The following is a 21,214-nucleotide window of genomic DNA, read 5'->3' as shown; positions in this document are numbered from 1 at the left end:
ATTTAAAATCTCTTCTGGATCAGATAATTCAGAAAACACCAAATGCATTTATCTTCATTTGTGGAAATTTTAATAGCCATACAGGTGCAGCCTCAGAGGGCCTTTTGTCACCTCTGGGTTTAGATTCAGATGATGTTTTTCTAGCAGCTCATACTTCTATGGATAATGAATACAATCAGCAAGGACTAAGTTTTTTATAGTTTATATATCATCATAATCTACCTACAGTTCATAGAAGTCCCATGGAACAATCTGGAGGTTGTTATACTTAAATGCAAAAAGGTGGTGGTAGTGTTATTGACCATGTTATGGTCTCTCCTTCCCTATTTCACCTAGTAAACACCTTCAAAGTACTTGATTGTGCTGAAAGTGACAATTTTTCCATTTTAGTGTTTTACTATTCTCTAATTGAAGGTGTAATATTTACAGAAACAGCATCAGGCTAGAGAAATGCTTGATGAAAGACTAAAACAGTCATAAAGGCCAAGCATTAGTATTGAAGGGAGACTTTATAGTCATAATATGATGAATTTGTATCAATTATTCCAGAACAGGTCAGTTAATCATTTAGATACTCTTCAACAAATTATTACAGAATGTAGGTTCTGTGTGACAACATCTGCTAATAGAAGCACATCAGGATTGCATTCTGGCTGGTTTGATGATGAAGAACTCTATCTAGAAAATTAAGGGAATTCTGTCAAAATTCTCCTAAGGAACCCTTAGGAACCCTTATTAAATGGAGGTCGGAGTATAAGATTCTGCTTAAAATCAAGAAAGAAAAATATATGGCAATGTAATGGCAGGAACTAAACCTGGTAGCATCAGAACATAAGGAGACTAAATTCTGGGAAATTGTTTCTCAAGGTCTAAATGAGATAAAGATGCTGTAATTCCAAGTTCAACCTGTGCAAATTATTTCTCCATTATCTTTGGTGCCCAGCTATGGCAACCATGTATCACAGAAGAAAATCAAGATATTTCTAGTTTACCAAGTGGCAACCAGTTACTTGCAGGGAGATTAAGTAGTCATCACTTGTTTACAACCAAAGAAAGCCCCTGAAGAAGATATGCTTCCCCTAGACCAGCATAAAGAATATTCAGAATGGTGGACACCAATTTTATCTTGTTTGTTCACCAAAATAAATTCAATTGGATTAATGCCTCCTAGGTGGAAATTAAGTATTATCTTTCCAATTTGTAAGTAGAATGACAGGAACAATCCACAAAATTACCAGCCCGTTAGTTGGCTAGATATTTCCTCAGAGATATATGAATGGTATCTTCAAAAATTATACAAATCAAATTATACATGAAGAATAAGCTGGTTTTAGGTGTCATTACAGCACCATAGATGAATGTTTTACATTAAATTGCTTAATAAGGAAATATACTAATGTCATCAAGAAGTATCTTTATGCAGCATTTTATCATTTTTCATCCACTTTTGACTCTATTAGCAGAAACAGATTATGGCAAAAGTTATAAACTTCTAAGACTGATCATAGAGGCTTAGGATTGGACTAAACGGTTCCTTAATGGAAGCATTTAAAACAGCTTGGGAGTAAAACAATGATATCTCTTAATCCCCACTTTTTAATATTTATGTTAATGATCTGGTGCCTAACTAGCAAAAATAAATTGTTCTCCAGTAATTATGAACAGAAAAATATCTGATATATGCAAATGATTTAGTTTTAATACCTTTCTCTCATTTGTGCTTGAAGAATCTTTCAGAGGCATTATGCACTCACTGTAAACATGAAGACTTGTCAATAAAGTGCTCTAAGACAAAGACCATGGTTTCTGCTAGTCATAGATCTCAGTATAGATGGTGTCTGGACCAACATGTTATTGAACAAGCTCGCTCATTTGGATATTTGAGGATGCTTTTTAACAAGTTGCTCTCATAAAAAAATTACAGGATGGCAGTAAAACTGAAGGCACAGAAAACCATTGCAGCATTTATGAAGTTTTAATACAACAAAGGTGGGCAAATGATTGAATCTACCCTGAAAGTTTATTATAGTAAAGTGATTGCACATTTTTTATGGGGCTAAAATCTGGGGGACTGACAGTGCTACCATAACTGTTTTGAAAATAGAACAATTTCTTTCACAAACTCACAACCCATTCAGCTTTCTTGTGGACAGGATCAGGATAGACATCAATCAGGACAAGAATAGACTGTGCTCAACTGCGGTACTTTAAATGAATTTCTCTTTTCCCTAATGAACATTTTCTAGCTTTGTGATGGAAATGAGTGAAAACCATATCTGGAAAGCAAGGCTTCATAATTTGGCACATGGTCATTATATTTCTGATCTGAATACCATCTTTATTCTGGGTAAGCGACAATTTAGGGACTGGTTATTTTGGATAGACCCTAGAAAAGACCTACAATTAATTAAAAATCCAAATTCTTTCAGTGGTTTCCTCTTTTGAAAACAGAACATTATAGAGCTAGGTATTGTCCAGACTGAGACCATCCTCTTTAAGAAATGCCTTCATTAGATTGCATTTCAAGTTATGCCAACTACAGTTTTGGATGAGTGATATAACAAGGTGCCTCTTGAAGGCAGATTATGTGTTTGTGGTTTATATCAAGTTGAAGGCATCATTCATTACATTTTAATCTGTCCTCTATATATTGCTCCCAGAGAGAGATTCCTGAAACCCTTGCTATCATATGGATACAGGAAAGTCTTGGCAAAAACAGTTCTTTTTGTTTTAAGTGACAGTAATAGTTATGTGACACATAAAGTTGCTTATCTTGCTTTGGGAGCAAAAAAAGATCTGAAAGACAGAATTAGACAAAATTGCCATAAACTGCATTGGCAATTCGTAGTTAAAGATGAATTTCTGTTCATAATATATTTTTATTTATTTATACAGCTGAAATTCTTCATTTTGTTGTGTATGCATATTCACTTGATGTATTTGTCATGGCCTTTGCCTCGTACAATAAACCTTTTGAATTGAATTGAAAAATAAATCTTTTTGCAACAGAAATATTCTCCAATGGCTATACCTGTGGATGCACTAGATCTTAGTGCAAACATAAAATCCCTGGGATTTTGATTGCCTGGAAAATGCAAAGATGTCTGCACCTCCTATCATAGCATGACAAAACACATACAGTGAATTATTTTCCCCATAGTATCAATAATATGAAAGAATATAGCTAGAACTTTAAACATTTTTTAGAAATTGTAACGGTTATCCTAATTTTATGCTGCCAGATTCTTTTTCAGAGTTCTCTGAAGTTCTCTGAAGGCATGTGTATAAATTAAAAATCAAATCCAAGAAAGGTCGATATTGGCTCAGAAAGGGCCCAATGTATAGAGTTACATCTGGAATAAAAGCACACACATTTTTTCTACTAACATAGACCTCATCTCTTTATTCCATTAGATCATTTTACCCTCTAACTCTTAAAAAATGGAGGCCTAAAATGATTATTAGTGCAAAGCATTATCAGCAAAAGAATAACCCTCAAGGGTGAACAAAACAAATAGAGATAAATAAAAATTATATGTTTTCTTACCATCCATTTTTTAAACCACACAGCTTTAATATCAACCAAAGCCAAGAAGCATACTGGATCCAAATATTCTGTAGACACAACATGGCTTAATTCATGCTTTAGTGACAGAAGTGATAGGGTACTCTCCATTATTTCTTCCATGTACCTAAATATGTTTATTATTAATAGCATTTATACACTGCTTTATTTGCTAAAAGCCATCATAGTGTTGTACAACAATTTAAACAATAAAGACTAAGAACATGTTCTAAATAAAAAGCTATTACATAAAATCAGCATTGGTACTACTGCCAAAACTTTCTATCATTTAAAAAGGATAAAAAGAAAAAGAAAGTGCATTTTAACTTTTCCTACTTTACTATGAGTAATGTGCGTTTTAAAGTCTGCAAACTGCAGGTATTATTTTATTCTGTACACCTCCAAATGAAAGTCACCTTCAGAAGAGGATTAAGAAATGTACAACATGCAGAATGGCAATATTGTGAATGTCTACTGGGAAAGTGTGAATATATTGTGGAATTTAAACTGCAAGAAGAATTTAGATTAGGAAGAATGCAATAACGTTCATCCTTAAATGTAACCAAGACCACATCAAAGTGAAAAGTGGCTGTGTTTCTGACAGTACAATCCCATATAAATCTATTCAAAAAAGCCCCATTCTACAGGACTTATTCCACGTAAGCATTCACAGAATTGCAGCTTAAATCACCAAACACAAGACAGGACAGAAAAGCACCCCCTATACAGACCCTATCATTAAACCACTAGCTAACAGGCAATCACTAGTATAGGTTAAGGGCACAAAAGAGGCCAGTTAACTGAGTTTATGAAAATAAGGAACCTTATTCCATTGCATTTCCCTAAGCCTCACATTGGAACATGACTGGCTGCATTGGAAAAGAGCTGGAGTAAATATTCACTACCACTAAAGACAAATGTCTAACATATTATTTAGTATTTATTCAATCTAAATGAGGTCAAAAGAAGAAAATTAAAACAGAATAAATGCAGGACCGTAACATACTTTTCTGGATGACGAATCCAAAAAGATGGGACTTCCCTTTGGTAATCATTTAACAGACGTATCTATGAATAAAAGTAAGACAGTTGCACTTTAAAAAAGACAATAGATAACATCTTAAATCAGAAAAAAAGCTATGGAAAACTTGATCAGTACCTTTTTAAGTAAACGAATTACATCTGGGTTAGTTATGTCAATGCCCGTTGATAAGGTAGGAACATAATTATTTTCAGAAAGAAAGTAGAGCTCTAAGTAGTTTGCTGAAAAGTAAAAACAATTGCCAATTAATCTAAGAGGCAAATTAAAATAGCAGTTGTTTGCATCAGAAAGCAAATAAAGGTTGTCAGTATGGTGTGCACTGCATGTTTACTCTGAAGTTAACTTCAGTGAAATCAATGAAAATTACTCCCATTAAAGGTATATAAAATTGCAGCCTTAATGAACTCAATGAACTTACCTAAACTTGTATAGAGTTCCTTTGTCATATTTAGTGGAGAGGAAGAAAATGTTTTGGCATAAAATTTCAAAACTTTGTCCTGTAAAATTAAGTATTAAAGCAAGCTTATTAGATTCATGTAATCTCGTTTATATGAAGCTAACCAAATTATAAATAACAAGATTATCCATTTAAGGCTGAGAAGTCAGTCAAAGAATTTTATATTTGAGAGAGGATTTGAACCTGTGTCCCCCCAGTTCTAGTCTCATTACTCCACCAGAAACTCATTACTCCACCAGAACAGATTCTGCTGCCATGCTAGATCAGTCTTCTTCAACCTAGTACTCTCCTGATGTTTTGGACTATAATTCCCATCAGTACCAGCTAGCAGAGCCAATGGTAAAAAATTATGTAGTTACAATCCAAAATATATAAACAGCACCAGCTTAAAGTAGGCTGCACTAGATTCCAATACAGTCCCCAGATTCCTATTCTAAACAGATTATTATACAATGGCTGAACATTATTCTACCAGTACAACATAGCATGGATTTACAGATAAAGCACATGAATCCATATGTGTGTGTGCACACACACATACTGATGGCTGTAAACAGGCTACACCCAAATATAGTAATGAAACTTCTCCATCAATCCCAGAGATTGCCTTTGAAGAGTGACAATCTGCCAAGGAATCTCTCACCATCTTAAAAGTCAAAGGGATTGTCCCATACCCATCCTACTTCAATGATAACACCCTTACAATAAATGTAACACAAGACATTAAGACTGGACTCACATGATACAAGAACCCATTTTGAGTGACTGCAAGAAGCCACCCCAAGAAGTGATGGATTGTTCTAAAGGCTGATAGACCATGATGGCTTATCATTTCAACCAAACACAGGAGAACAACCCTGTCATGGGTTGCACAAATCACCTAGTGGCTCATTCAGTAGGAATGGGCAACTATTTGCCACTCTTGCCAACCTAGCCTCAGCCCAAGTGGTGATGTGGAACAGCTGTAACTGACTTGGTGCTGCCTACAGTAATTAACAGGTTCTTCGCACATGAAGCAACTTTTTAATCCCCAATCTACCCCCCTCAAAATCACGTTTCATGATTTCCAAGTTGAGAGCTGGTGACAGGCCCTTCAAAGTATCAAAACAGTACAAGGAAGGGGTTATCACAGCCTCACCATCCCCCATTTTTAGCACAATAAATTTATGAAAAATTTCCGTACATTTTAATATTTTTCCTTTAGCTCCATTTACACAAGTGCACAGATGTGCACTTCCATGACTGTGAGATAGCAAACTTCACCTGGACAATGTCTAGTCTGTTGTCAAAATGCATCAGGCACCCCATGTAGGCTCTGACCCTGAGCAAATGTAAAAGTTCTATTTTTCAGATTGCCTCCTCTTGACAGCATTTAAAAGATGAACAATGAAGAGCATCCAAAGCCACAAGTGATCTTTGTTCATGGGAAGGGGTGGCCAGTTAATCAACCTGTTCATGGCAAGATCCTCTTAGGGTTCTTTTTGAACCTGCCTTATCAGGTTCCTTGCAGGTTTCCACCCTTTCCAAAGACTCCAAATACTTGAGAAAGTAGAAAGATACAAGCCAGCCCTTGTACTTTGATAGCTAGCTGTTAAAACTCCAGTTCCATTTAAAAGGGATTTCTTGAGAGGGCTATTCAGGTTTTTGACAGGAACATATGCAGTCATGAATATATATATCCCTGTCAAAAATCATGGGTTTCATGAACAAACCAATCTGCTTATCTTCATTTCATGTTGTATGTCACAGCCTGCAGACCTGTAAGTGTCCATAAGAATGTGTTCCTCTAGAAAAAAAATAAAATTTCAATTACATAATTTTATGAATGCTTACACTGAAATTGGAATCGGGATCTGAGAGTGCTGTTGCAAGATGTTTATGTAAATTGGTCCAGCTCTCACAGTTTAAGATATCAGATGGAGGGGCAGAACACAGTGTCTGCATGGCTTCCTGGCGCACCTGCAATTAAGGATGAGATAAGGGTGAAAAAAGTCTATTATCATTATAAAGTATGTTAGAAGCCTACAGCAAAAGCTATAGTTGAGAAGTATTGATTGATTTAGACATCACTTTTCTCACAAAAAGTGGCACTCAAGGTAGCTCACAAAACAATTTAAAATAGATTAAAATGTTAAAACACATTACAATAAAAGCGTAACATACAATAGAGACAGAACCCAATCCAAAGACTCACTAAAAGGCCAAAGGTCTTCTTGAATAAAATGATCCTTTCTGCCATAGAAAGGTCAGTAAGGAGAGTGCGGACCTAGCTTCCCTTGGGAGGAAGCTCAACAGACTGGAAGCAACCACTGAAATGGCATTCTCATGCACTGCCACCAAATGTGCCTCTCATGGCACAAAAGGGGGGCCTCTCCAAAAGATCTTAAGGACTGGGCAAACTCATATGGGAAAAGGTGGTCTTACAAGTAGTCTGGTCCAAAGCCACACAGGATATTGTGAGTGAAAATCAGCGCTCTAGATTCTGCCAAGAAAGAGATCAGCATCAGTAAAACTCCTGCAACAAAAAAATTAAGGTGCTCCCTGGAACTATCCCTGGTCAGCACGCTGGTCAACATTCTGGACCAGCTGAAATTTCCAACAGCTGTTAAAGGCAGCCCCATGTGTTACAGCAATACAAACAGGACTTAACTAAAGCAGGTGTGCCAGTAGTCAGATCATGCTTTTCGAGAAACAGGAAGAGTTGGCACACTAGCCTTAGCTGTGTGAACACACTTATGATCACTGCTGAGACTTGGGTTTCCAGGCTCAGGACTGAGTCCAATGTACATCAAAACCTTGATTATTAGTCTTCTGGGGAATGTAACTCCATTCAGGACTCATTGAATCCCCTTTTCCTTATTTGATTTTCAACTGATCAAGAGTCCTTCTGTCTTATCTAGATTGAGCTTCAGTGTTTGTCCTCATCTAGTCCATTAACAATGTCAGGCACTAATTTAGAACCAAAATAGCTTCCCTAGATTTGAATGGAAATGAGAGAGAGAATTAGATGCCATCAGCATCCTGGTGGCACTAAACCCCAAAACACCAGGAATGTCTTCTTGCAAACTCATATACATATTAAATAACATGGGGGATAAGGAATCCCCCCCTAGTACCATCTTCTGAGATTAAGGCTCCAAGAAGGATCAGAGTTACAATATAACAGTTCCATTTAATCCTATCTCAGGCAGAAGGATACCATGGTTAATATGATCAAAAGCTGATGACAGAGCCAGCAGAATTAACAGCAACACATTCCCCCTGCCCATTTGCCAGTGCAGACTGTTCACCAAGGCAACCAAAGCGATCTCTATCCCATTATCAGGCCAGAAGCCAGACTGAAATGGACCAAAATACTCCATCATAGCCAGAAATCCTTGGAGTTCAGAGGTCATCAGATGCTTTAGCATCTTTGCACAAGTATGGAATGTTGGAGACTGGCTTGAAATTATCTAACACAGGGGATTGGGAGAAGTTTTTGTTTTTTTGCTTTAAATAAAGGTCCACTTATAAGGTCCAATAAAGGTCTACTACCACATTCTTTAGGCAAAACAGAATCACACCTTGCTATAAGGGTATTCACCACTGCCCTTACCCACTCAGTCTCCTCATTTATTTGGATGGCATCATCTGTCACTCCATCCCTACTATTAAATGGATCAGGAAATGACTCTCTCTCTTGCACACTCCTAATCCCACCGTTCTTCTTTCTGACTCCATGCTACCTTAGGTCTCACCTTCCAAGATACTAGCCTCCAACTTCACCCATGTCTATGCCCACTACTAATTGCCTATGCACACCACTTCACCTCTTTGCCTTCTTCTATCTCCACTTCACATACATGTTGCCTTACTGTTTCTGTCATCCCTATTTGTGGCATTGTTCCCCTCCCAAAAGTTAAATGCAATATTAGATTGCTTCCCAGCACAAGAGAAAACAAGTACGCGCCGTAAAAAGGGCAAGGCAGGGGACTGGACATCTATGTAATCTGGAAGCTTGTGTGCTGATGACAACAGCAGGCCACAAGGGTGGAAACTGATAAATTGGAAAGTTAGGAGATTAAATACAGCTTAAGAAATTGGGGACAGAGCTATTATTAAGGACCTCCAGAATTGTTCTAATTTTTCACAATTTGTTTCAAAATAGAACTTGGACAGCCTTGGAGATGTAGCTGCTTCTTAGAATCTTCAGTAAGATTTTAAAACAGTTATGCCTGACTTAAGACCTTGGGTCTTGCACAGAAGTTGCAAGCAAATTACACAGCATCACAGGTCGAACCACATTCCTGTAATATGTATGCCCTGGTTCTGAATACAAAAATTGCATTACGAAGGGATACGTAGACAAGGCAAACAGATCTCTCTGGGCAAATAAGAAAACCAAATGGTGCAAGAGGAAAACTCTGGTCCTGGAAATGTGGGACAGGGACGAGAGTGGAGTGAACACTCTTGCTAGGAGAGAGTATGAAGTAACATTAGTAACCAATCAGTCCTCTAGAAGTGCTTTCAAACAAAGTACTCTCAGTACTAAAAATAAAGAAGTAATTGTACTGCAATTTCAACTTTTGTTTTCCTTGATTTTTTTTCTATGGCAAAGAAAGAGGCATAAGATCTCAACCCACCACCATTATAAGACTCTATAGATTACACACGATAAAAGTGTGCACATCCAGGATTTTTATGCTTGGAAATATCACTGGATGTCCAAGCAAAAATGAAATAACAGCTACCCTGAACTTCAGGACACATAGGATTCAAGATACAAAATGCTTGTGGCCTCAGAAACCTGACCTGGGAAAGTTTTTTTTTTTTAAACAAAAGAAAACAGTATAATAGGTTGGTTCTGGGGACTATAAAGAAGACTTAGTTAAATTCAAATCTAGTTACTAAGTATGGCAGCACATTACAACATTCAAAACAAAAAATTCTGGGTGGTATCTGAACCTGTTGACTATCAAGGAGGTTGAGCATATTTTATAGAATCTAAACAAATACAGACCAAATTTCAAGGTCTGGCTTTCGACATAATAATAAAAAAAGCATGTTTTATCATCAACAGAACAAGTTGTGAGCCTTTATGCTCCTTTACTCTTGCATGTTTGATTTCAACATTGGTAAGCTGGGAAACTAGTACTTTAACTTCTTTGAAACCAGGATGAGAACAAGAGAACTATAAGAATAGCCCCACCAGAGTGAAAGACAGTTAACCCATACAACTTGAGCTTAAAGTGTGTCAAAACAAAAATTAGGAGAGGGAAGGAGAATGATTTTATCCAAAAATGCTTGTTTTTCAGACTCACCTCCTTAGGCTGTGCAGGATCAAGCCTTTCTACAAGTAGCTGTAACTGTTCTTGATTCATGAATGTGTAACTCTGCAACACATTGTAAAATGCTCATTAAGTAAATCCTATTAGAATGAAAATTTAATAGCTATGGTAATTAGCCATTAAAGATATGAAATTTACTTATGGGATTCATATTATCTTACTGAAATATTAAAAGAATGTGTGTTTTAATTATCAAATCTAAAAAGAAAAAATACCTCTACTTAATTATTTAAAAAACTGGATAAAGTGGTCTGTCATAATACTTGGTAAAACAGAAAGGTAAGTAAAAGTTTGGAATAATTTTCATTTCTCTAATACCAATTTGTTTTCATATACACATGTGAATATAGCCAAAAGACTAATCCACATATTAAATATGGAAAATATTAGCAGATTCAGGAGAATCCCAAGATTTGCATGGGGTGTTATAATCCTCAGATGAAACAAATAATAGAGAGAAACAGCCTAAAGAAACTCAATAGTAGAGTATGTCAACAGCCTAACTGACAAATGGATGGGAATGTTTTTGTACATGACTGTGCCCTCAGGTAAAACTGTACATATTCTAGCTTTCACTTCAGACAATCCAGAGCCATAAACGCCAACAGGTCTTTAGTCCTTGATCTAAATGGAACACAGTGATTTTTAAATAGCAGTTTAAGGAAAATACAGCCTCATGTCTGACAAAACAATTTTTCACTAGTTTCATCAGTCCTTGATCTAAATGGAACACAGTGATTTTTAAATAGCAGTTTAAGGAAAATACAGCCTCATGTCTGACAAAACAATTTTTCACTAGTTTCATCAGTACTGAACAGTGGGTTTGGTTTTGGGAAAACCAAAATGAAATCAAAGGAATTTGTTTTTTATTTGGATCTTTGTCTTGGGCTCTACATTAACTCCTGTATGAGAGTATTTAGAACTCATAGCTTAAAGATTGCTGCATGGGTGTGAACAATTTCTCCTACAGCAACATATATCCCAGTTTAATTTCATACCTGATTAAAGGAAGAATCACTATCAGAACAATTATCTGCATAGTAACTGCTATGCTGTTCAGTTCTCACTTTTCTTTGCATCTCCTTATAGCGCATCTGATCTTCTTCAAACTTGTTAATCAAAGATTCCACCACAACCATTATGACATTCTTCAGAGAATGCATCATTTCTCTATACCTTCAGATAGGAGGAGAAAAACAAAACAAAACAGATACATTTAAATTGATAGATTGCATTATGCAGAGGCTGACATCCTACACTTACCGGCAGACTAACTTGGAAGCAAATCCCACTGAAGTCATTTGGACTTAGCTCTGCCTAGGAATGTGCTGTTACTAAGAAAGAACAGTGCAAACCCACAGATGTTAACTGTGAAATAAGCCAGTGAGAGTCCAGTGCAACTAACTCTCAGGTAAGCATGTATAAGATGACAGCCTATTTCACCCTGTGCTGTCAACAGAAATTATTTCTGAAGTGAAGCTGGGAAAGGGGTAGATTATGTCTACAGTATAAATTGCATGCATTTCTTTAACCTCCCTCCTTTTTTGGATTCTAACCTTTCTTAGAATAGAAACAGAAAATTTAAATATTTCAAACAAGGTATTCAGAAATGACATAAGGAGCCTTTTTAGGTTTTGTACTTATACAGATGTCTGTGCTTTCCTTATATTTGAGCAGTCTGGTTTGTTTAGTTAATCCCTTCAAGTTCTAGTACTGCTCTTTTCTCCATACATACAGACTTCTGAAACAATTGCAAGGATGTTAAATCCATGGATGCCAGTTGTTCAACTGAACATGAAAAAACAGAACTCTTGATCCCATTTCATGAGGTAACAGCATACCCTCTCCCCAATAAACTATGTGCCCAAGGATCCCTAGATGGGGCATTGTAACAAGAGAAGAAGGGATTGCTCTAGCAAATTGCAGTACATTGAGATACAAATCAGGATAAATACAGTTGTTACAGACTAAAAGCAACAAAAGTAGTATCAGTACTAAGGAATAATGCAAATAGAAATAGTCATTCTGGTCATTTCTGCTGAAGCAAATTCCATGGGTTTAAAACAGGGGCCCTCAAACTCTTTCAACAGGGGGCCAGTTGAAAGGCGGTGGCGACCCAGCATGGGTCGGGCGGGGGGGGGGGGCTGGGCGCGCAGACCGGTGAGGCATCGTCGGGAGCACACACCACCACAGTGTTGGGCATGTGCCGCAGCAGCTCGCTTGCTTGGAGATCTCCAAGCAAGGAAGCCACCACCTCCCCACCCATGCCAGCGTGCGTGCGCAGGGAAGGCGGGCGACGGCGGCGGGTTGCTCGCTTGGGAGATCTCCCAATGAGTCCAAAATCATCTCCGAGTGATCAAGCCACCACCTCCCGCCCGCACTGCACGTCAGCGGCGTGCGCGTACACGGGCAGTGGCGCAGGCGGATAAATGGGCATGTCGGGCAGGATCTGTCCCGTGGGCCATAGTTTGAGGACCCATGGTTTAAAAAAAATAAAAGGCTGCAGACATAATATTCTACATATTTTAAGCCTTCACTCCATGACTAGAACATCTGAAATGCCTTTTAAGATCAGTTTCCAGAATGTACTGGTAAGAAAGGTATACATGTATACTCATTTATCTATTTCATCTTTTTAGTCAATGTGCACAATGAAAATTTTTAAGCTAGATAGGGCAGGCCCTTAAAAGCTGCTAAAAAAAACCCAGGAAGTTTCACAATCCTAATCAATGTTTAGGGGCATTTTGTAAACAAAGACACCCCACAGGCACAAATGTTAAAAGGCAAGAAGGTTGGATTTATCTTTGCTTTCTAATAAATTGCTTCCCCCATGAAAAAAGAACCTTGTGTGATTAGCTCAAAACTGACATGCAGTTCCTAAATGTAAATAAATGGCTTATTAAAAATACAGCAGCCCACACATTAATTTATAAAAGCAATTAAGCACTGATTAAGTAACAAAGTTTTTCACAATGACATTTCTAATTTCCTCTTGCAGAACAAGGCTCTCCACATATCACTGAAATTACTATTAAAACGTTCCTTAGATTGATCTCATCATTAGAGGTTCACTGAAATTCCTACAAGGGGTCCCTTTTGCCCTTGGTAGATCTGCACCATCTTACATGTTCCAACTGCCTGAAGGTTATCTATTTGATTTTATTAACAGTGATCCACCTTTTCCAATAACACTGCGTTTGGTACAAACCTATAGTTATCTGCGCTCACAGTAACATTTCCTAACTAGCATTTATTGAACACATTTATTTTCTTTACATTATCAGCTGATAACCTCTTATAATGGAGCTCTGATTTTGCTATTATTGCTAGATATTTCAAACAAGCACAGAACATAAACCCTAATAAAAAGACTCTTGTCTATATGGACAAATATACCAGTGTGTATTAATTCCAATTAAAGCGATGTCAAGGACGGACTTTCCCCCCTTATCTCCTTGGTGATGTCATGAAAACTACACTGAAGGAAGAAAATCTCTTTTAGCAGAACTCTTTCTCTTGGTGGCAACACCTGTAGGACTCTGGGTCAGAAAACAGACTGCAATCCCTTCAAGTCCCTTCTTAAGAAAAGATATATAAATATTGCATAAATAATATCTTTCAAATACATTTGTGCATACCTAATTTGTTAAAACAAAGTATTCTACAATGAAATGGCTTACGATTTTTATAAAACAGAGATGCAGAAATTAAAATTAATGCATGAAGCAGAAGAACCATACTAGAAAGCCATTTTTAGGAAGCCTTGCAAATCATTACACCGATTTAATACATAGCTTTTTTCAGGGAAGCATTTCTGAAATATGACTGATATTTTGCGCATAAATGGGATACAGCTCCCTCGCTGTTCTAATTCACCTGAATTCTTTTTCAAACAAAATGTAATTCTTTCTCTGCATCTTCTATCCTGTCCATGCTGCAAAGTTTTGGCTGCAATCCTACACATTCTTACTTTACAGCAGATGTTCCCAACCTGGGGTAGCCACTGGCATTTCAGGGGGTGCGTCAAAGAGGAAGGCAGTGGCGCAATTCACCAAAATTGGCAAATTGCAATGCTTTTTCATCAAAGCTTATCCCAATAATAAAATTATGTTGTTTGCATTTGGATTCAGTCATCTTTTGTCAATCAAGAAAAAATCTAAGGATTGCCTGAATCCACAGGCAGATTTACAGATCAAAATCAGCAAGGAAGTTCCATGTTTTGACAAAATTGTGAATAAGAAGTAAAAACTGAATTTTATGTTCATAACTGGGACTGATTTTACGGTTTAATTTTTTCTAATGGATCAATTTATATTTGAATTTTATTCACTGAGTTAAAAGTTTATTTTTTGAGTTCAATTTGTTCATCCACAATTTGTATGTGAAACAATTTATTTTTATTTATTTGTTTAGGAGACTTCTATGCCGCCCCATTCGCCGAAGCCTCGGGGCGGCTCACAACCATAAATAAACATCAAAATAGAATATAAATTAACATTATAAATTAACAATATAAATTAAGTCACCCTGGCCAAAGAATAAAATGAATAAATAATATTAACAATTAAAATAACATTTGAATAAAAAGGTCTTCACCTGGCACGAAAAACAAATAACGACGGTGCCAGGCAGACCTCTCTGGGGAGCACATTCCATAGACTGGGCACCACCGCAGAGAAAGCCCTCCTCCAAGTACTCACCCTCCTAATTTCCTTCACGGAGGGTTCCTGGAGAAGGGCCTCTCCCGCAGATCTCAAGGGGTGGGCGGGCATATATGGACGCAAGTGCTCCTTCAGGTAACCAGGACCCAAGCCGTTAAGGGCTTTATAGGTCATAACCAACACCTTGAATTGGGCCCAGACTTCAATGGGAAGCCAGTGAAGCTGACAGAGAACTGGAGTCATGTGAACATAACGCCCAGTCCCCGTCAGCAGCCTGGCAGCTCTATTTTGAACCAATTGAAGTATCCGGACCGTCTTCAAGCGTAGCCCCACGTAGAGCACATTACAGAAGTCAGGTCGGGAAGTCACCAACGCGTGTCACTGTCGCCAGGCAGTCGTTCTCCAGGTAGGGGCGCAGCTGATGGATCAGCCGAAGCTGAAAGAAAGCGCTCCTCGCCACCACTGTCACCTGAGCTTCCAGTGAAAGCTCTGGGTCGAGGAGCACTCCCAAGCTGCGGACCTTGTCCCTAAGAGGGAGTGCAACCCCATTCAGGACTAGGTCCAATTCACCCTCCCCGAAGCCCGATCCGCCAACCAACAGGACCTCCGTCTTGTCTGGATTGAGCTTCAGTTTATTGGTTCAAAAAGTAGAAATTTGACTTCCTCATCTTCAAATGTGGTATTACTTTCATAGGGAGTGCAAACATAAATCATTTTTCTAGGGGTGTGGGGCATAGAAAAGGTTGGGAACTACTGCTTTATAGAAAACCCCACTGAAGTAGTGCTTGCTTTAAAATAAAACAGAGTTGAGTTTCACTGCAGAACTTTTATTTATTTATTTAAAGCTTTTATATAGTGATCATTACACAAAAGAGCTCTAAGAATGGTGTGCAACAAGGATAAAAACCATATAAAAATAATATAAATAACTTTGATGCCAATAAGACATCAAGAACACCATCAAAATGCAAACATCATAAATGATAAATAATGCATAACACAAAAATAACAGCTAATCCACAGTATACCATGACAATATGAATAAAATCCAATGTAAAATCAAGTAATCGTATTTAAAAATTAAAATACCAGAAAAATGAAATGGTTTTGATCTAGTGCTTCCTTCTTTTAAAGATGGCTCCTGGAGAACTTCTGTAGATGACCTATGTCTGGGTAGGTCTACCTGGGAGGAGACATTCCTTGAGATATCCAGGCCCTAAGATGTTTAGGGCTTTATGTCTTACTGTGAGCACCTTAAAGCGGGCCTGGAATTCAACAGGGCTTATATGTCTGCCCATCCCTGTCAGCAGAAAAGCTGCCATATTGTGTACCAGTTTTAAGTTTCTGGACTATTTTTAATGGCAGCCCCAAGAAAAGTGCATTACCTTAGTCCAAATCCAAGGTTAGCAGAGCATGAATTACCATTGCTAAGTTCTCTCTGTCCAGATAGGGACATAGTTTAATGAACAGGGACACTGTCTTTTTCCCAATAATATCAAGTACACATTTGAACAAAACAAAAGCATGTTATTCTGAAAGAACACTTAGGCTACAATATATATGAATACAAAATGCTCAACTTACTAGAGTTTGAGAATCCACATTAATTTTATGTTCTGCACTAAAAGCAGTTTTCTTTAAATATTTGAAAACAACATTGAAATGTTAAACAAGGAATTATTCCAAAAAGGTGAAATAGATTCTTCAAAAGAATAACGTTCATGAAAGTAACAAGATTTCAGAAAGAGACTATCAGTAAGTAAGTTAAGAATTGTAACATGAACTGGCTAGTAGCTCTGAGAGGCAGGGAAGTTTTAAGGAACATATGGGATAAAAAGTTGGAAAAACCAGGTGCCAGTCTAGCAGGGAGCTGGCACCCAAGGTTGCAGGAGGCAAGGCTTAGCTCTTGTTATGGAAAGGATATCGCAAATTACACCCCAAGAACATGGGAAAGAGCTGCAATTACAAGCAAATGGATTACACCTGGAGTCAATAACCAACCATCACCTCATGGGTCAGCTTACCCCAGCTGGAAGGGAATAAACCCCGCGCCCTAGAAAAGCTTGGGGTTCCTCTTCAAGGAGAGGTTCTGCTTTTGCCACCATTACTACATGCAGAAGAATGCTGTGCTACCCTTTGCTGCCTGTGCCTAAAACCAGTATAGAGTACATAGCTGTCGCAATGGGTTGGATGAGACTTCGCGTGTAACAACAACAACAACAACAACAACATAGCTGAGGCTAGGCTGAGCTTTTATTTTATATCTGGGTGGGTCAACAAGAGGTACATAGTTGACTATAAACTTGCTGTTGCTGCTCTCCAAATTCCTTTTTCCCTTCTCCCCACCCATTTTATCCATTAAGCTGTATTTTTAAATACACCCCTATATTTTATCCTTTTAATAAAGCTGTATTTTCCACAATGCTTGGGTTTATCATGTGCTGAATCCAGCCTCTGGTTCAGGGCTGTGGGAGTTCAGCCCAGTTAGCCATGGAAGTGGGGAATTCTGCTCAGTTTTCCACTACAATATTATCTTTTAAAATCAGTGAATAAGATTCAGAACTGAAGAAAGAACAGTTCAGCAAATCTTCTCTTCAGAAAATGAGCTTTAATAAGTATTGTCCATGTACTCACTCCTTTGATTCTCGGGTCTTCTTCGTAACATGCTGAACAAGTGTATCATAGCCAGATCCTTCACCTTGATTTTGTGCTGAAGTGCATCGATCAGTTTCTTCTTCTATTACAGAGCCCAGGGTGTTATTTATATATTGTCTAAGGTATTTCACAAATTCATAACTGTAACAACAATTAAAATGTAGCTTATTTTATACCCTAATATTTCAAGCAGCTTTAAATATTACTGAAAATATATTTCATCAGGCTATTACTAAAATCTTCAATGACTTGTAAAGACTTTAGGAAAGAGCAATAGTTTTAAAAGGTTGGGAGTAGATTTTCAGAGCTAAACAAAAACTAAATATTTGATTTCTGATTTGATTATATCTGATCTTCCAGCAAAAAAGAAAAAAAATCATGCTTTTTAAAGAAGTCAGTAGTGCACAGAATCTTACTGTTGCACATCACAAATTATGAAACACAGGGCAAAAGTTAAGATGCACCTGATGCCAGGTCTCCAATGTCTTACACATACACCTGAGAAAACCCCAATTCCTTTCCTTTATGTTAAAAAGAACTGTTTTTTATGTTGTTTTATGATGCATAAGTATAGAAGGTTAGGTGGACAAATTTTAAAAGCTAATCACATGATTGTAGCATCACCAATTTGAAATCACCTACTTGTTGAATTGCCAGCAACTTTCTGACAACAAGCAGTAAAAAGATTGCTGTCAGCTACCATCAACAACTGCAAAAGTTTCCCCTCAGAAATCAGCAATCATCATTAAATTCATTTAACTGGTTCAAGAACACTGAAATAAATTAAAAATCTTACTTGTGAAAATTTTCATCAGTTTCTTCCAAGTGTAGAAGAATCTCTTCTGCACACTCTACTGAAGGTGCTCCTGTGATTTTTTCTTTGACACTCTGCAGTAACTGTCTAAGCATAGACTGCAAAAGAGCTTCATCTTCACTAGAAAAATGTGACATCTTGGGGAAAAAACTTAAGAAAGAAACACCAAATTAACAGTGTTCTGCCCTTTCAGGATCTTGTTTACTGTTTGTGAAATATCCTGTGCATTTACACGATACAATACAAAGCATACCAAAATTATTAGAAGAAACCAAATGACATACTTAAAAATATGCCAATGCAATTACTTTTTTTCAGCATCCACCTATATGCACAACTCCTCACATATAGTTTATACAGTTTGGAAACATGACCAAGCTTTGTTAGTCCTTAGTGGTAAGAGTATCAGTACAAAATACATAGTACAGTTTTATGCTATAATTATTAGCCATAGAACAAAGAAGAGTTACCAATAATTCTGGAATTCCTAGATTAACTCTTCCTTTTATTTCTTTACTTTTCTCTCAGTAAGCAGTGACCACACACATATCATTAAAAACTATTTTGCAGAAATTACCACTGGCTGCCTTTCTTAGCATAAGCATTTGGCTATGGTTGTGCTCTAAGAAGCCTAATGGTTAATCAAAGTTAGCATTTGGTCCTAGAAACTTTAGTCCTTCTTAGGATATAATCCCAATGCTGGCATTGACTGGGATATACTGGAGTCTTAGACTTGATCTTGAAAAACTACTTTCAGAGCCAGCATAGGAAGGCACACTGCAGTGGCCAGGGATGTCTACTGAGAAGTCCTGACTCTGCCTCAGCAGTTCTTCCTAACAAGGAGGAGAAAATATTTCAACTGCCAATAGCATCCATCAAAATGTTTTACAGGGTGAAAGGATCACATTCCTTCTGCTTTCCACTCGATTCCCATAATGGTCCAAGTTTGGCAGGTTACCGGCAGCTGCACTGGATGGCACTCTTGAATTAAGATCCACCAGAGTTTGGAAAAGCATCTGTGACATCTACAGGATGCAGTTGGGACCAATGCAAAGATAGCAGAGTTTTTGAATGCAGTGAGCTGAGCTTACAGATGAACCTAGCTACAATGTTGTTTTATACCATCAAGTCATCTTCAACTTATGGCAATCCTATAAATGAGTGCCATCCAAAAAGTTCTGCTTAGCTATTTTATATTCAAGGCTTCATGGAGTCAATCTATCTCTTCTTTGCTCTTCCTTTTCTTCTTCTGCTTTTGACTTTCTCTAGCATGATAGAAGCAGCTTAATGAAGGAGCTGTAGTTCAGTGGTAGAACATAGAAAGTCCCAGGTTCAATCCTTAGCTTTCTCAGACAGGGCTGAAAAAACTCCTGTCTGAAATCCTGGAGAAATGCTATCAGTGTCCACAAAACTAGGATGGATGGAACAATGGACTGATGTAGTATAAGGCAGCTTCCCATGTTTCTATGTCCATAACAGTGGGTACTTAGGTCAAGTCCTTTCATGGTTCACATGTAACACTTTAAAATCTTGCTTTAATATATCTAGTTATACACTAACTGCATTCGTGCATTTTTTCCTTTTGGTGAAACAAGCCAGGATACAGCTTGTTTAAGCATACTTTCCACTGACATATGAACCAAGGTTATGTGCTTGCAAATAAGCCAGGATTTGTAAACCAACTTGAAACATAGCCTTAAAGGTTTTATTAGCTTAAGTCAGCATGCCAGCCACAACTCAACAAGGATTGTGACCTCCTGGCTACATTAATCCAAATCCTAGTAACCAGTTGGATTACTACAATTTGTTGCATGTGTGGATGCCCTTGAAAACAGTGTGGAAACTTCAGTTAGTCCAAAATATGGCAGCATCATACCATCTTCATAGCTTCCCAGTCCATTTCCAGGCCCAATTTAAGGTGTTGATTGTAACTGAAAAAGCCCTTCTCAGCCATGAAGCTTATGGCGTGCCGTTGGACCTGGCAGTGACTCACAGCCTAACCTACCTTACAGGATTGTTGTAAGGATAAAATGAAAAACAGTATTATGTAAGTTGCCTTGACTTCCTTGCAGGAAACAAGGTTGGTAATAAATAAACAAGCATACTAAATAAGTAAATAAAACTATGCTGGGAAACCAGAGTTTCAGACAGAACTCATCTACAAGGTAAATTAGAGATACTGATTTGGCAGCATTCCCCAATCTGATGGGGAATGTTTTGCACTGCATCTCCCAGGATTGCTGACCATTGGAATGTTAAGGGGAGTAGAGATGCAAAACATCTGGAGGGCATCCAGTTGGGGAGGGTTGCTTAGAGGCTGATCTTCTAAATGCCTAAGTATCCATCCCCCCGCATCAAGGTTATCATCCTGGCTTACCCTATCAAGTCTTCAGTCGTTAGACAGGGGGAGAAATCTGACTTTCAGCGCTTACAGGTCTCATACCTTGTAGAGGGATATAGCAGACAAGACAGAATATAGTCTTGGGTAAGCAACTGCAGAGAAACTGGGAAACAGCACCTGCCTGCCACTTCACCGTCCGTTCCCCATCTCCGTTTCCGACCTGCAGTCTGATTCTAGATGTAAACCCCCCTAAGCTTGACAGAGATGACTCCCGAATAGGTATGTCGAGGATTCCAGCTAAGCCTAACGACTTTACTGGGGAGGAGGAACTTGACAGGATGCGCTTCCGAAG

The 21,214-nt window shown here is 37.9% G+C and overlaps 1 protein-coding gene across 6 annotated transcripts in view; it reads right to left on the bottom strand.

Annotated features, from left to right (window-relative positions):
• Positions 1-21,214, bottom strand: part of TBC1D32 (TBC1 domain family member 32) — a 97,229-nt gene that overhangs the window by 24,994 nt on the left and 51,021 nt on the right. For 5 of the 6 annotated variants that reach the window (XM_044425582.1, XM_044425599.1, XM_044425631.1 and 2 more), the window contains 9 exons: positions 18,504-18,671; positions 17,687-17,848; positions 11,390-11,567; positions 10,365-10,436; positions 6,898-7,023; positions 5,026-5,104; positions 4,725-4,828; positions 4,572-4,633; positions 3,548-3,692 (listed from right to left, as the gene is read on the bottom strand). In XM_044425582.1, the coding sequence (XP_044281517.1) occupies positions 3,548-3,692; positions 4,572-4,633; positions 4,725-4,828; positions 5,026-5,104; positions 6,898-7,023; positions 10,365-10,436; positions 11,390-11,567; positions 17,687-17,848; positions 18,504-18,658 (1,083 nt within the window). In that variant the 5' untranslated portion in view covers positions 18,659-18,671. Of the gene's footprint in view, positions 1-3,547; positions 3,693-4,571; positions 4,634-4,724; positions 4,829-5,025; positions 5,105-6,897; positions 7,024-10,364; positions 10,437-11,389; positions 11,568-17,686; positions 17,849-18,503; positions 18,672-20,964 lie in introns of all 6 variants that reach the window. The other variant, XM_044425619.1, reaches the window with a different exon arrangement.

The sequence above is a fragment of the Varanus komodoensis genome, unplaced genomic scaffold, assembly GCF_004798865.1.
Source record: "Varanus komodoensis strain SLA01 unplaced genomic scaffold, ASM479886v1 scaffold1, whole genome shotgun sequence".
Lineage (NCBI taxonomy): Eukaryota > Metazoa > Chordata > Lepidosauria > Squamata > Varanidae > Varanus > Varanus komodoensis.
This window is presented reverse-complemented; position numbering and strand designations above follow the sequence as displayed.